This window comes from Engystomops pustulosus, chromosome 4, assembly GCF_040894005.1.
Source record: "Engystomops pustulosus chromosome 4, aEngPut4.maternal, whole genome shotgun sequence".
Classification (NCBI taxonomy): domain Eukaryota; kingdom Metazoa; phylum Chordata; class Amphibia; order Anura; family Leptodactylidae; genus Engystomops; species Engystomops pustulosus.
In genome coordinates, this window is record NC_092414.1 from 190392771 (window position 1) to 190409026 (window position 16256).

The 16256-nt window shown below is 42.4% G+C and overlaps 1 protein-coding gene across 5 annotated transcripts in view; it reads right to left on the reverse strand.

Moving 5' to 3' along the window:
• Window positions 1-865: 865 nt before the first annotated feature.
• The window catches only part of PSD4 (pleckstrin and Sec7 domain containing 4), a 34000-nt gene continuing 18609 nt past the window's right edge, over window positions 866-16256 (reverse strand). For 3 of the 5 annotated variants that reach the window (XM_072148992.1, XM_072148994.1, XM_072148993.1), the window contains 14 exons: window positions 15581-15656; window positions 10917-11283; window positions 10637-10768; window positions 10470-10550; window positions 9228-9340; window positions 9068-9126; window positions 8027-8116; window positions 7188-7231; window positions 5566-5735; window positions 5314-5384; window positions 4647-4792; window positions 4340-4484; window positions 3342-3485; window positions 866-3014 (listed from right to left, as the gene is read on the reverse strand). In XM_072148992.1, the coding sequence (XP_072005093.1) occupies window positions 2763-3014; window positions 3342-3485; window positions 4340-4484; window positions 4647-4792; window positions 5314-5384; window positions 5566-5735; window positions 7188-7231; window positions 8027-8116; window positions 9068-9126; window positions 9228-9340; window positions 10470-10550; window positions 10637-10768; window positions 10917-11283; window positions 15581-15656 (1890 nt within the window). In that variant the 3' untranslated portion in view covers window positions 866-2762. Of the gene's footprint in view, window positions 3015-3341; window positions 3486-4339; window positions 4485-4646; window positions 4793-5313; window positions 5385-5565; window positions 5736-7187; window positions 7232-8026; window positions 8117-9067; window positions 9127-9227; window positions 9341-10469; window positions 10551-10636; window positions 10769-10916; window positions 11284-15580; window positions 15657-15771; window positions 15837-15993; window positions 16086-16256 lie in introns of those variants that run through there. The other 2 variants (XM_072148995.1, XM_072148996.1) reach the window with 2 other exon arrangements.

The following is a 16256-nucleotide window of genomic DNA, read 5'->3' on the forward strand; positions in this document are numbered from 1 at the left end:
ACATTCCCGCCATCTCCTCAGGACTTCTTAACACAATCACATCCTCAAAAATACGTCCTTGCAAAACTGGACAATACTTCCTCAAGAACGGTAACTAAAAGGACGTGAAACTTCGAAATATCTGAGCGCAATCATCTCTGAATCATATAACACAGGAGAAGCGGGGTGAGGGTGGTGGTGGGTGCACCTATTGCAAAATCATACAGGGTCATCATGTCTTAAATCCAACCAAAGGTTACAAGAAGATCTCAGATACTTGAATAGATATTTATTAATATTATGATTATAGAGGAATAGAGTTTGTTGGTCTAGAATTGCAATACGAAGAGGAAAGAGTGGAAAAATACAAAGTATTTGCATGTTACATATTACTATGTGTGTTTTAGGAAGGGTTAGGATTTGGTGTGATCCCATTAGAAAAGTACCTACCCCTAATCTTGTCAGGAACACAACTCTTAGATATACAGAAATTTGTATCTGACTTTACAGGGGTTTATATATACGTCTTCCAGGACTGAGGGTGCCCAAAGGTGTCCTGGAGGTTTATCCTCACACTGCTGTGCTCTTAGCCATCTCTCTATAGCCCCTGTGTATGTGTATGTACCCATAAGTCTTCTACAGCAGAGGAGAAGAGCTGTGGAGCAGTTCAGCGGAGAGAGCGGTGTGAGGAGACTCTACACATGCTCCAAGTCCAGCTACAAACCTGGAATACAAGTGCATTTTTTCACAGTCTTGCTGCTAATAGTACATGGTTCTCCAGGACCAATAACTTCAGGTTTGCAACATCAAAATTGTTACTATGTTCCCATACCTTCTCTTTCATGGCAGGTGCACAGTATATGAACAACGCGTGGAGGCTCCCCAGTACAATTTACATGGTTTTATTGGTTTTCCAATGCAAAATGCATACGGCACAAAGGCTGTGCCCAATTGCAGACATGAAAACCTCACATTCAGTACCTGACAGGATGAATGAGGACCGCGGTATGAGATCAGGCTCAGAAAAGGCTTAAATATAACATACAAGTCATCCGCAGTCCTCTAAATACACAAGGAACCTTACTGTGCACATATAATACAGGCAGGTCACATTGTCAAAGTGCAACGAGAGCAAGGAGGCCGAGAGACAGCGACTCTTCATGTGACATAGTAATAAATCTACATAAAAACACAGGTAATGGTAACGGTAAAACATCATGATGTCTAGAAATACACCTCCGACATGTCTGTTTTAATAAATACCTATATTCCCCATATTATAACAATTTGTGGCATTCCTCTGTTATTCCTCCTGGAAATATATAACAAAATTGAATCATATTAACAGGGTGAGTCCCTACAGAGTCTGACCTGGTCAGTGCAAGTAAAACAATACATCTTAATGCATTTATACAATTCGCGGAGGAATAACAGGAACATGCTACAAAATATTTGCTTAAAAACAGACATGTTGGAGAGGTGCTGGGTCCTCTGTAATCCTGCTGGATGAGGAGACCCAATTGTGAAATGGCTAAGCTCCCGTGACGTGAAAGAAGTCTCTTTCCGACAGGCCTGGAAGAACAAATACTTAAAAAAACTACAACATAAAGGAATGGTCATTGCATAGAAATAGTACCATAAACTCACTGACCAGCATGTGCACAGTATATATGAGTGGTGGACATGACCTGACATTACCTTTAATGGTTGATCCAGTCCGGCAAGGTACCATCACTTCACTACAAACCCCTGTCACATGTGACCGGCATCATACACTCCCTCTACAGTACAGTACAGTATGTTAAACTTAAAGGGGTTGTCCATAACCGAGAAAACTTTCTGAGCTAATGAGAAAACCTAACAGTAGCCAGAGGAGGTGTCAAATCTAAAAAAAGAAGGCGATTTTTCCTATTTGAGGCCAAATCCTCTTCTTTATTAAGCTATATTTCAGTCGGGACAGGTTCCCATAGACACTCTAAAGTAGTAGTCCCCAACTTTTATTTTTGCCCAGGAACCGGCAGCAAGCATACATTTTCTTCAGGGACCGGTGGGCATGGGTAGGTGGTCTGGTATTTGGCCAAAAATATATGGCTTATAATGTATGTAGAAGTGCCCCCTTCCCCACACTTATACCGGCCCCTTTCCTGTTCAATGCTTCCATTGTCCATTAAGTTTTTTTATTTTTTGACAAAGTTTCGGTTGTGGCCCAGTGTCAGGTGCTCCACGGCTCGGCCTTGGGCCATGGCTCGGTGGTTGAGGAACGCTGCTCTAGTGTATAGCAGACATGGTAAACTGTATAATCGAATGTAACAAGAACTAAAGGACACAAAAGGTATTAATCCACTTTAGAGAGTCTATGGGAACCTGTCCCCACTGAAATATAGCCGTCTGGTGACAGGTTCCCTTTAACAGCAGGTCTTAAACTCAGCGATACAACACTGCCAGCTAGTGGCCACGACTATAAGTGCAGGTTGCCTTAGGCTAGAGAAGGGTCTAGCTTCTAGATATGTAAATACGAGTCTACAGATCTATAAGATTATATATATACCTAAAAGCAGAGGGAATGTTATGTCTTATTATCACCCTCACACGTACACGCACAATATCATCAATACTGGTTCAGGATCCCATCGGGCTCCTTCTACTCTAAGGAAACTACCATGTGCAGTATCCTTCCAGTCTATGACAGATTCCCTTCTCAGTGGTCTCTGTCATACATGTGAGGTACCATGAATAGTGCAGATAGATGCAGCATCAGTCCCATTTTGAGTAGGGTGCTCCGGTCACACTAAGTTTTTATTGCGCTTGGGGATAATCCTACGATATGTTCTGCGCTCAGAGATGTTACGTTTGACCTTGACAGACATGGGGGAACTCTCCGGGTTCAGGGAAGGGCTGGAGTAGGACCTTTTTAGGCCAGAGTTCTCCTGTCCTCCATCGGGTTCTGTAATACGGGACTCTAATGCCTGGAGATCTTCACAGCCGCTCTCCATCCGTAGGGCTAAGAGCTTCACATATGTTTCGTACCTTAATTTCTAAAGAGAAAAATTAGGCATGTGAATATAAAATACCAAGAAAACTTTAAATCTAAAAAGTTTCATAGAAAATCATTATTTCCCTGGGAAGGAGTGTTGCTAATCGCTACAGCTCTGTGTCCTCTGTCTTCTGGGCAACTAGTGAGTGACTGCATTGTGCCAGGAAGGCAGAGTGCACAGAGCTGTGGTGATCAGCACTGACAGCCAAGTACTAGCCGAATAGTACTTTTTATAGAATAAGCCCCATACAGGTAAAGGGGAGACTCTACAGATAATGCTAAAAGCCATGTAAAGATTGCCTGTAGATTGATAAAAATCCAACCGCACCTCAAAACGCAAGTAGTCTCCACGTAGATGATAGTCCTCCCATTCCCGTGTTTTGCTCTTTGAGTCTGGAAGATTTCTCTGATGCGCTGTCAGGTCATCTGTAAACCTGTCCATCAAGGACTCGTGGGACTGCAGCTGCTCCTCCTATAACACCATGTAACATTTTAATATACAACATTACAAACGGTAAAACTGACTTTTTTTCAATGTACAAACTTTCCCTCCCATATATTTTATGGAAGATGTCGCCCTATGAGCAGACCACCCCTTTAAAGGAAATCCACCATCAAAATCCATCATGATAAACAAGGGACACTTACTAATAAATCCAGGCACCGTGACTGCACTAATCTTCTTATATTTGTTATCTATGGCCTCCTTCCTTCTAAAATCAACTTTTAAAATGATGCTATTGAGCAAGAAGGGCTCTGGGGGGTGTTACCAGAGCCCCTTCGTGCTGCAGCTTCACACTGTTTGATGGATTTTGATAGTAACTTTCCTTTAAAAGACCAATTTTCTGTGCAAAACTGGGCATATTACTCAAAGTGGTTTCCCTTTATTAATTGTTTATCAGGGTGTCAGGGTATCGGACATTCTTTATCCCTCGCCTATATGTAGCAAAAAGAAATCCACAGCAGCACAATGTCAAGAAGACCCCTAATAAGGGGGGGTGCAAAGACTCAGCAGTCCTGGTAGAAGACTCAAATGCATATAGTTGTCAAAAATTGAGGCAGCACTCCAAAATCAGAGATGAAAAAAGGAAGGGTTTATTCCCAAACCAGCAACGTTTCAAGCTTGAAAAAGGTGATAAACACCGAAACGTCGCTGGTTTGGGAATAAACCCTTCCTTTTATTCATCTCTGATTTTGGAGTGCTGCCTCAATCCTCGCCTATATGTGATAGTTAATACTAATTCCTTAATTTATAGAGTGCACACAGATCACCCAGCAGCTATGATACATGTTATAGGCTTTTGAGGGTTTTCCATTAGCACCTACCAGGTCCATTTTGCATGGAGCGGTGGGAAGGATGGGTCTGTAAAATCTTCTTTGAGAACCTACAGCGGCTGGAAACGGAGGAGATGAAAACATGGCTGCCACCAAGTTAATACGGATGATCCATGAGTTCATTTCTTCTGGTGTCCTAAAAGGAGAAAGATATTGATGATTTTATCTTTTGGATATCAGATTGGATCTGACACTAAGCATCCAGCTACTGGTTAAGTGCTGGATCCAATTTGATAGAATAGGGTCACTATGTCTAGTTGTGCTAATGCACCACTGTCATAAGGCGGACAATACTTACGGAGTCTGGAAGAGGAAAACCCGCCAGTCGGCGGTCTGCAGCCGGAAGACGTTGGGTCTCTTGGTGTACTCACTCGCTCGCTCAGCTAGAGAATGGTGGACACTGATCACCTCCTCAGGGAAATGGAAGTCAGACCTGTACTCATCCTGCCCAAAAGACAACAACCGATAATCCACTCTTCAAATATGTCATCACAATGACTTCTGATAAGATGTGCCTGATGTCCACATATTTCCAATTTTAAACTAGAATATTTCACACCCTGCAAAACTGATGCAGTTCTCAAGACAGCCAATAGAGGGCATATTTTTTTTTTATACAGGCAGTCCCCGGGTTACGTACAAGATAGGGTCCATCGGTTTGTTCTTAAGTTGAATTTGTATGCAAGTCAAAACTGTATATTTAATAATTGTTGATCCAGACAAAAAAAATTTTTTTCCCCAGTGACAAATAGATTTTCAAAATTTTAGCTGAAATGGGACCAAGAATTATCAATAAAATTTCATTACAGACACCTTACAGCTGATCATTGCAGCCTGGGACTATAGTAAAGCAGAGAGATTCACCAGATGTCACAATGGACAGATGGGTCCGTCTTTAACTAGGGGTCGTCTGTAAGTCTGGTGTCCTTAAGGGAACCGCCTGTATTTGGACAAAGATGTCATACCTTTAACAAGAAGAGCAGTGTCCCCTTCAGTACTGTGTGAAAGGATTTCCAGCTTCTTTTCCCCCAAGGAGCTATAAGAAGAAAAAATCATCACATTATTGATCAAGATCTTTCCTGTGGATAGGTGATAAATGATCAAAAGACAACCCCTATCACTTATCTGGAGCAGTTCTTGTTCACACTAATGCCCCCTATAGAGTAATATACACATTGCAGGCCCATTTAGCTAAGGATATCCAGGCACTGACTTACTTTTCTTCCCATCGATATCGGCGTGTACTTTCCGGCAGAGTATTCCCTGTTTATAGACCGGGGCATCGGGATCAGGGGCAGGAATGTCTACAAATGGGTTGCTTTTCTTCCGCACAGACATGAGACTGTCGTTTCTACTAAGCAAGCTGTTCACCAGTTTTTCTTCACTCCTGAAATAACAATGGGCAAAAAATAATTACAAAAGGCACAAAAGGAAACAAAAAATAATAACAATAACTCCTTTATTTATATAGTGCTCACAGATTACGCAGCGCTAAAAAATAAACTTTAAATAAAACAAACAATGGATAGCTGCACTAGAAATGGCAGAAAGGTTAAATAAATGTATGGACTGTGGAGAGTAATCTACCTGTATACTGGAAGTGGAGTTGTGAATCTGTAGTTGAAGTTAGATGTATAAAGGTCTCTTCAGCAAAATGGCTTCCAATAGTTCCAAATGGATATCCTTATGTTGTAAATTCCGTCAAGAATCCAAGGACATATCGCTCATCCCAGATATATATCCAAAAAGGAAAGGATGAAGAGTCCTAGAGTCAGATGCAGATAAGTTTCCGCAGGATACTGCTTGTACTGTCGTCATTCCTGAACGATCCGTATCGCGAGTGATGTCACACTTTCGGAACTGCATGCGGATACTAGCCGCCAGCCTGGGTGGATATAATCTCTGGGAACACCGAAATCCCCTTGGATACTTGATGGAATTTGCAACATAAGGATATCCATTTGGAACCATTGGAAGTCATTTTTCCTGAAGAAGCCTATATACATCTAACTTCAACTACAGATTGACAACTCCCCATCCAGTATACAGGTAAATTACTCTCCACAGTCCATTCATTTATTTAACCTTTTTGCCATTTCTAGTGCAGGTATCAATTGTTGGTTTTACAATTTTCTGGGGAGATATGTGGGTTGTCCTTCTGATTCCAGCGAAAGTGATTCACATAATCCAACCTAATCCAAACATTTCCACTTTGAAAAGTAAACTTTATTCAGTTCAGATAGATGGTTACACAAGTGTGAGGGAGGTTGTCATATGTCCTTGAAAGTAGGAGTATGCTGACATTGCAGCATGAAGTACATGTCGCATGGATATCAACAGAATTTCACTGTTAATGCATAATCTCAACTATTCCTGTGGTTGCCATGTATAAAAATTATGGGGGACATTTATCAGTGCACCAGTTTCTGGTGTAAAAACTCTGATAAAATAGCAATTTCATGTGGACTGCACTATGTTGGCGTGGAGAGGGGCGCCTGTCAGTGGAGTGGCCCGGCACAGGGTGTTCCTGCCCTGTGCCTGCAGACTTTCTAAAAATTTACCTAAAACTACGCCAGGTCTGTCCTTGCCCCAGATACGTCAAGAAGCCTATGCCTCTTGATGTATCTGTCGCAAGGGGGCACGCCGGTATATGATAACTTCCCCCTTATGAGTAGACAAAAGAAATGTCCATCACATATAAGACTGGTTAATATTTTTACTTCAATTCCTTGGTTCTGTTCTATGTATCAATAAGGGTCTAAATGGAGCCTATAACCCAAATGTGGTCATTGAAATATACTGACAACAGAAAATAGTTGTAAGAATATAGTCTACTCACATGGCCCATTCCAACTTCTCTGTACGGATAGAGTTGTACAAGGCCTAAAAAAAGAAATAAATAATGGAACCGTATTATACCTATGTACTAATACATGATACTGTAATAATGTAAAGATGCATGTCAGGTTTGTGGCATTGCACTGATATCCAGAGATCCCACTTCACTTTTTGTTGACTGTGTATGAAGTAAGGTTATTTGTAGTGGTGTCCACATATTTGAGGTTTGTGATCACACTTCTGTGGAGCTATGTACACTTGTTCTCCGTCCCCAAGGTTGTATAAGAAATATCTATTGTTATAAATGGCATCAGTCACATTACAACGGAAACAATGACGCTGAGAAAACTGGAGGAAGTCCAAAATCCTTTGTGGCTTTTCAGTCTACTCGCTATCAGAAGGCTCTTATGTTAAAGTAAAACTACCGCCAGGATCATGGGTTATAAAGCAAATTATTATGCAAATGAGTCTGAGGGGTTCTGGGCTTTATTAACAGCTATGGAGCCCGGAGCCCCTCAGGTTCACATGATTTGAAAGCCTTTTTTTGTGAATAGGAGGGCATGAAAAGCTAAAATAAGAGGGGGCATACAGCAGTATGTAAGAGTGCTTAGTATACAATCCTAAATCCTGGTGGTAGATTTCCTTTAAATTTTAATTTAGGCAGATTTACTAACAGTGTCTTAAATGTACAGTCTGAAACTACACTAGATCTTGTGTCATTGGTGTAGTTCATGACTGTCTGCTTTTTCTAACTCAGCACCTTTGTGTTGACGGAGTGGACGACAGATTTTTGTAGTTTACACAAAATAGTTAACCATTAAAAAAAGCTTGGTCCTTTACCTTAAGAAGCTCCTTAGGAAAATTGGTCCCATCATTCATGCCTTCAAGGTTATTAATAAATTCTTGTGAGGTCATACTCTTCCCAATATTCTATAGAAAGAAAGTTCAGAAACATCATTGGTATGAAGCTGAGCTGAACATTATGTCCGGTTTATAGTTACACCATCCAAAGAAGGTGATCGACTGGGAGAATCAATAGGGAAACAGAATTGTATGGCAATAATATACTCATAATAACATGGCACATTGAAAGTTACTGTAGAGGAGGCTTCAGCGGGCAGCTGGGATGTGCTGCACCAGCAGGACACTGCTACGCTAGGTATGACATGCAGACTACAAGCAGTGTGCAGTTGCAGGGCCCACTGCACAGCCCGGGTCTGTGATGTACTGTGGTTTCAGGAGTTCAGATTCGGTGTTGGCACATATCATGGGTATTAACCTTTTAAATACCACTGGTGCGATCACTGATCGTGGGTGTTAGCTGTTTTTTCTTAACTTTTTATAAGATGTATGCATAATATATACATACTGGGGCACATTTACTTACCCGGTCTGGAGGAGATCTCGAAAGTGCATTGTCCGATGACAATGCACTGTGCCGCAATTCAATAAGATTGTGCACCTGATCTCTGCATGTGTCGCTTCCCCGCTCAGGTCCGCCAGAGTTGACCATCTCCCTCTTGGTGTATGTAAGTGCATGTCTTGTGACACAATTTTCAAATGAAATCCTGCGTTTTATCCAAATCTGTCGGATCATCCCCCCCCCCCCCCCCGATTTGTGTCGCATGAAAGCCAAAATCATGTGCAACATAATCGGCTGCTAAATACCTGTCCCAGCGGCACGATCCCTGAAAACGCCGGAAAACCTGATGGAAATGCCGATGCGGGACCCTTATTAAAAAAGCTCTAATACGTATACATATACATAAGTCTATAAGATGTATACATAATATTTATGATGTATATATACAATAAATCAGAAAGGAGAACCCAGCATCTCACGGACTGCAAGAAAATCTGCATTATACCTAAAAATCTTACCTGCCCATGTAGATCTGAATTCAGAAGCATAAGGGCACAAGTCAACGTGTGAACAGCATCTGAAACAGCGTTAAATGTAATGAGCTCTGGCCGGGTACAACCTGAACACACAGGACAGAATGAAGAATAACCAGGACACGTATATCAGGACCGCTCTCACCTGCTGACTGGTAATCCTTAGGGTTACAGCTGTGGAAACGTTTGGAGAAATGGAAGAGGACCCGCTCTCGTTCCTGGGTTTCCCCGGTCAGTACCAGTTCTTGTAGCAGAGACCTGACCATATTAAAGACAGTAATTAGAGCAAACTCTGCGACATCAGATTTAATATTGATAGAAAGAAAGCAGACAGAGAAAAAGAGTACGTACAAAGCCCTGCCACACACGGTAGAATAATGATAGACAATTTTTGTGGGAACAGAAAAAACCCAATTGGGCTCATTTACTAAGGGCTTTGCGACGCACTTTTGTCTGACTTTGCACATTCTTCTAGGCTAAATGGCTTGCATAGGTATTTAATAAGTGTCTGCGCCTCTAATGTGTCGCACATGACCCTTTTGTGTATCCATGCAACGCAAATTAGGGGGCGTGCTGTCGGACCAAGCACCTTATTTAACTTTTAGATTGTGTTGCACGCCCTATGTTAAAGGTGCACCACAAAAAAAGATGGTGAACTCTGTCGGACCGGATTTCTGGCGCTCGTTCTTAGTGAATCGTTAGCACCAAGCATTACACACAGTCAGCGTACTTTTAGTGAATTGTCCAACTTTGTAAGTAAATGTGCCCCAATGTGTGACTTCCCTGACTCTCCCTGGGATAGATAAGGATACGATGCTGAGTTTTTCATGTGTCCAATCCCTACAATCTCGGGATAAAGATAAACCCCATCAGAGGTGTCTGGTAGCAGCTTATCAATCTTATAAATTTTGTCTAAACCGAGTGTGCAAGTGCATCGAGGGGTAGGGAGGAATAACATTCAGACAAATTACCTCTATCAGAAGAAAGTATTCTTGCACCCCATTATTACATGATAATCAACATGCGCAATGGGCATAGTGAAGCCAAGGTTATTCGCTGTGTTGGCGTATTAATTCATTGCACACACTCCCATGTTTTGGCCTAGCAAAGGATATTGGATTCGGTTTTACCGTGCACAGGTGGACTTGTTGGCACCGACTTTTACCCTCAGGTAGGATATATATTCCCTCTTTTATGTGAAATCATTACCTATGAAAAATCTCCTCCAAAGTTATGTGAAAATGAGCAGAGAAGAGTCATATTTTGACTGAAATGTGTCAAGTTTACATTTCATGTGATTTTAGTTTCTCGAATTAAAAAAAAAAAAAAACCTGGCCTACCAAACAAGCAGATAAATGTCCATAAAATAAAACCGTAGGCGTCTCACCTCAGAGCTACATCCAGGCTTTTCCCTGTGAAGTCGAAAAGTGCAAGATATTCCTCGGCCACCAAGGCACTGAACTCATTACTGAGAAAATATAAGACGTTTCCGTTATTGCACTTGCTCTTCTCTAATCAGAGAGCAGAATACTGCATTTCAGTGACAAAACTTACTTTTTTTGAATGTAGGGAGCAACCTGAGATCTATCAAAACCGTCCAGGTGGAATAACTTCAGTGCCAAGCAGCGGGCGGCCTCCACGTCCTGAGACTTGGGTATGGCTTCCACATACGTCACCTCCTCGGAGCTGCAAAGCAACAACAAGTCAGTGTTCACAGGTAGGTAGGGAGATAAGTTTATAAAGTCTGACGTCTCTACACTCAGTCTGTACTGATGCAAAGCCAAAACGGGGCACCTATTACAGGGTTATGGGCAACCCAATGCCCTAATCTTACCCAGAAGTCTCCAGATCCGTGGACACATCGTCTGACTGATCTACGACGATCTCTGGAGGTTTACAATCCGTTTCGTCCTGAGTTGGCGATTTATTGTCCACATGTTCCCTGACTTGGCAGCGCTGGCACAACATATGTGCATCTTCTTCATTATGGTTGTCTATAAGCACGTCCCCATCATGGTCCTGCACCGGTACCAGGTCTTCATGTGGAGTGAACGGACCGTCCTTCAGTGTCTCAGAAGGTGGGTTCTTCTGCTCCGGATTCTCATCTTCTATTAATAATTTGGTCCAGAAACCAGGATCGGAAAACAGTAAACCTTCCTCTTCAGCAGCAGCAGCGGGGTCCTGGCCGGGGGCTATGGGTGCTGTGAGAGGAGAGAGGAAAGGTCACTAATCTTTGATATGAGAGTCATTAGACAGAAGCATTTCGTTTAGGGATCTTGAATTAGTTTCATACCCCCGACACATGTGCAATGGGCAAGGTTATTCGCTGTGCTGGCGTTTTACTTCATTGCACACACTCCAATGTTTTGGCCTAGCAAAGGGTATTGGATTCGGGTTCACCGCGCACAGGTGGACTTGTTGGCACGGGATATTACCCACAGGTAGGGTATAAATTCCCTTTTATGTGAAATCATTACCTATGAAAAATCTCCTCCAAAGTTATGTGAAAATGAGCAGAGAAGAGTCATATTTTGACAGAAGTGTGTCAAGTTTACATGCTTCAGGGGGAGCGTCACTTCAGATGCCCCTATATGCAACTCTAGAGCACCTAGAAACATGTCATAGGTGTCATCATAAAGGCGAGAATATCATTGTTCAGATTGCATCAGGATTGTGGTTCAGTGATATACAGACCCAGAGATACAGGCAGTGAAATCCACCATCAAAATCCAGCATGATAAACCAGGGGCAGTGAGATTACATCAGGCAGAGGGAGGGAGAAGTGCAGAGAGAGAGCAGGGGAGGGGGAGACAGTATAACAGCCTGTGAAGCTGAAGCACGGAGGGGCTTTTGTAACATCCCAGAGCTCTTCAGGCTCATTAGCATAATTATAAAAGTTGATTTTAGAAGGAAGGAGGCCATGGATCATAAATATAAGAAGATTACCACAGTCACGGTGCCTGGATCTAAGAGTAAGTGTCCCTGGTTTATCATGATGGATTTTGAAGGCAGACTTTCTTTAAATAAATAGTTGGAGACGTGAGCTGCAGATAAAGATGCAATTCCCTGCCTCTATCTCCAGTTCTGTAGATCACAGCACCACAAGTCTGATGAGATCTGAACAATGAGATTCTTATATTCATTTCTAAGTCCTATGAAACCGAAGATCAGGACGTCAGAAGTGCCACTCCCCCTGTAGCCTCTAAACCTGACTCTTCTCAGCTAAAATGTGACTCTTCTCTGCTCATTTTCACATGACTATGGGGGAAATTTTTTTTTTATAGCTAAAAAGGTGAGATTTCACATAAATGAATTAGGATATTTCATACCCTATACCTGGCACAATTAGCCTTGGATAACTCAGGAACATTATAGCTGGGTAAGGCTCCAAGAGTAAGGCTCCATTCACACTGACGTATGCTCGCCCAGCTAGGAGGCGCGATGGAGAGGAGGAAGGATGAGTGCATGGGCACGGCACTGAAAAGGGAGCACATGTTGTGCTCACACTACCGAGCCCGGGGGCCATACCCGGCCATATGTATATTGCAGCCGGATATGTGTCCCTAAGAAGGTCGTGGGTATGGGGCCTTAGTCACACAGGTCAGGGACCTCCAACTCTATGAAAGGTGCTGGAGCCCCAAACTTACTGACAGGTTCCCTTTTTTATTTATTTATTTTTTTACATTTAGTTTTCTAAATGATTTTTTATTATGTCTTTAATGAGCCTCGATAAATTATCATATTCTCACGTATTTGTAGTGGTATTCATATAGCGGGTTGTAAATTAAGGAATTCTGGAACACACCCAACACCACAATGTGTGAACAATGACGGAGGTATGTATGTCATGACTTGGGGGAAGCGTAGGTCACGGTCCGATGAGCTCTCACATAGTAACATACATCTGTATGGGATGTACAGATTTAAAGGGAAACTCCAAAATTGACATCGAAATTTTCACTTCTTCATGAAACGTTTGGGTCAGCTGGGTGGAGCTAAATACTAATAGACAGGAATTAAAATAGAGAAAATTGTAAGTTCTACAGAATTTTTTTTCCCAAGCTAAAGAGAGCGTGACAGGTTTAGAGAAGCTCGCGGGTTAATTCTACCCAAGGAAAAAAAAAAATCACACGCTGTATTGTCACATCAGCAACTTTTACATCTCACTAGGAAGTAACATAATGATAGGAATTATAAATAGCTCTGGATGTCTCCGTCATCTAATATGATCTCTTGTTTGCTTGACATGTTATTAGAATGGAAATATTAATTTGCATATCTAAGTAGTAGTCACCTGCCTAAATTACAATGGGAGTAGATCCGCCCATAGATCTGCATATATCTTGGTATTGCTGGGGCCAGGTTTTCTAGGTCTATGGTGAAGGTGCCCCATGTGAACAAGCCTTTATTCACGTAATAAGTGCTTGGACTATTCACGATTTCCTTGCTGCTAAACGTCTTATCGTCAGACCTCTCCTTGATAATTCAATTACAAGAAGTGATTTAGACTCGGCCATGGTCACCGGATATTCACTGTTACTTCATGTTACCTTCTCTCACTCTCCTACACACTGACAGAATCAGCGCTGAGGCTGCTGGAATCACAGGGCTTTCCCTTCCAGCTCAGTTGTTGTGCACCAGACTTTGCCATTTCAATAACAAGTTTTTGTAATCCCTGTATCTGTGAAGAGTCACTGCTTCTACAAGACGACTACTTCATATTACAATGTTACTCCTACATTTGCCCTCTTCATTCCTAGAACTCTCCGACACACCTCCAAAATCAGTGCAGAGGCTGCAGGAAGCACAGGGCATCACTAACTAACATACTCCCTTTACAGGCACACGGGGGGAGATTTATCAGTGCTTGTACGTCACTTAATATAATAATTATTACTTTTATTTATATAGCGACATCTTATTCTGAAGCGCTTTACAAATCATAGGGGACACATACAAATAAAACGATACATACACTTTTCTGGTGTACAAGCCCTGAAATAATCGCAATTACTAGCGAACTTCCAGTCATTGCGATTACGGTATATCCCGCTTTACGTAACCTCCATGCCCAGAGGGTGTGAAGGGGGCTGCAGTCGGTGGAGGAGTGGTTCCTGCACCCCGCCAGCACACTTACCATAGCCTTGGAAGCTTTTAGCCCATGGCATTTATAAACTGGCACAGCCGCCCTGCCAAATACATGATATCCAGCAGCCGGAAGGGCTAGGGACTTTATCCTACTTGAGCCAGTGTATGAAAAATATCCCCTGCAGAGCTTATCATTTAGTCTTTTGCTAAAATATTCATAAAGAATTTATTAGGGTTAGGGTTTATTTAAAAAAAGAATCCTGGAACGGTTGCAGTTGATAGTAATAACTCGCACGTCTTAGTAGTAATCACCTTTCTAATTACACTGGGAGCAGATCCATCCATAGATCTGCTATATCTTGCTATTGCTGGAGTAAGGTTTTTTCGAAGACTTTATAAAATAGTCTATAGTGCACGTGTCCCATGTGAATAAGTACCTCCGGTGATAAATAAAGACTTTCTCAAGTATTCTGAAGCATCATGAAAGTGAATGGAGCATTGCATTACAGACAATCCCCGGGTTACATACAAGTTGAATTTGTATACAAGTCACATCGTGTATACTTTAGAATCCTAACGCCAGCCAATTTTTTTTTCCAGTGACAATTGGAATTTCCAAATTTTGTGCTGCCATGTGAACAAGGATTATCAATAAAGCTTCATTACAGACACCTTACAGCTGATCATTGCAGCCTGGGACAAGAGTAAAGCATTCAGAGAGCTTCACCAAAGGTCACAGAGGGCAGGGAGGCTGTAACTAGGGGTCGTCTGTAAGTCGGGCGTCCTTAAAGGGGTTTTCGCGATCGGATTGTGGTGCATCGGCGCCGGCTTGCATGCAACAGAAATGGGTGGTGGTGGGGGGGGGTGTTTCTTGCAAAATCTGTCGCAAGATCAAGCGCTCACATGCACCAGGAAGAAGAAGGTGAACTCCGCCGGACCTCAGCGCAGAAGCGACTCCTGCAGGAAATTGGACGCACAACCTTAGTGAATCGCACTGGACCCGAATCCTTGTCGGACAACGCAACGTGGGACCGCGACAGGACCGGGTAAGTAAATGTGGCCCTTTGTTTTAGTTGAGATTATTTTGTCTCAGTTTCCCCTACTTAATGCAGTAGCAGATGCAGCATTGCTATCTTGATCCATTATGTTGGATTGAGAAGGCACGTGGGTTTAGCGTGGCCACTAGCAGTAACGTACAAGATAGATGGAAAAAAGAAAAAAAAAGTGAAGCCAAGCGGCACCACTATAGTCCCTTTATTCCAGGTTGGGGATCACAGCACCCGAACCACAACCACTCCAAACTCTTATAAGAATAATGGAATAATGAGGAGTCTCCTCGTCACAAGTTACATTGTGATTGATCTGAGAACAAGTTCCCAGCTCAAGTATTCGGAAGAAATTCACACTCACGGGTTTGGGTGACACTTGCAGTAGAGGTGAACGCCGTCATCATTTTCGGTGTTTCTTCTGTCCTCCTTAAGCCATCCTGAAAGGTACAGAGTCTGTTAGATACACAAGTAAGTGTCCTCGCTCCACCCTGCCTGCAGAGAACTAATGAGACAAAGCGAGTGTCACTTGCATACAGCGAGGTCTGCACACACCCGTGGTTTCTGCCGAAACGGATGTAAGTGCAGCAACAGCCACAAAGACAGCCGCGGCCATGTGACTCACGCCTGCTCTTCTGCCTAACTACTGCTAGTATTGATGGAGGAAGTCTACATGTAATAACATACGTGTTATCACATAACTCGACCACAATAGGGAAAGTGACCCCACTAAAATTCACTAAATTGTCTATAAACGTTTTTATTTTTATTATTAACCTGTTTGTGCAGTAAGATGCCAGAACCCCATTATTATATAAAATTATAACATTATCATGAAACGACTGGACCTCTATGGTCTCAGGACGATGTCACATTCAGAATTTTTCCAACTGGAATCTTTAGTGGGTCGCTATGACAGCCCAGGCCTAACAATGGTCATCAGAACTGCCGGAGTGTAATACTAATCTAGAGTGAGACTGTGTAAGTTATTGCAGTGTATATCAGAGATCAGATGTACTAGACGAATCCTTGAGTGTGAC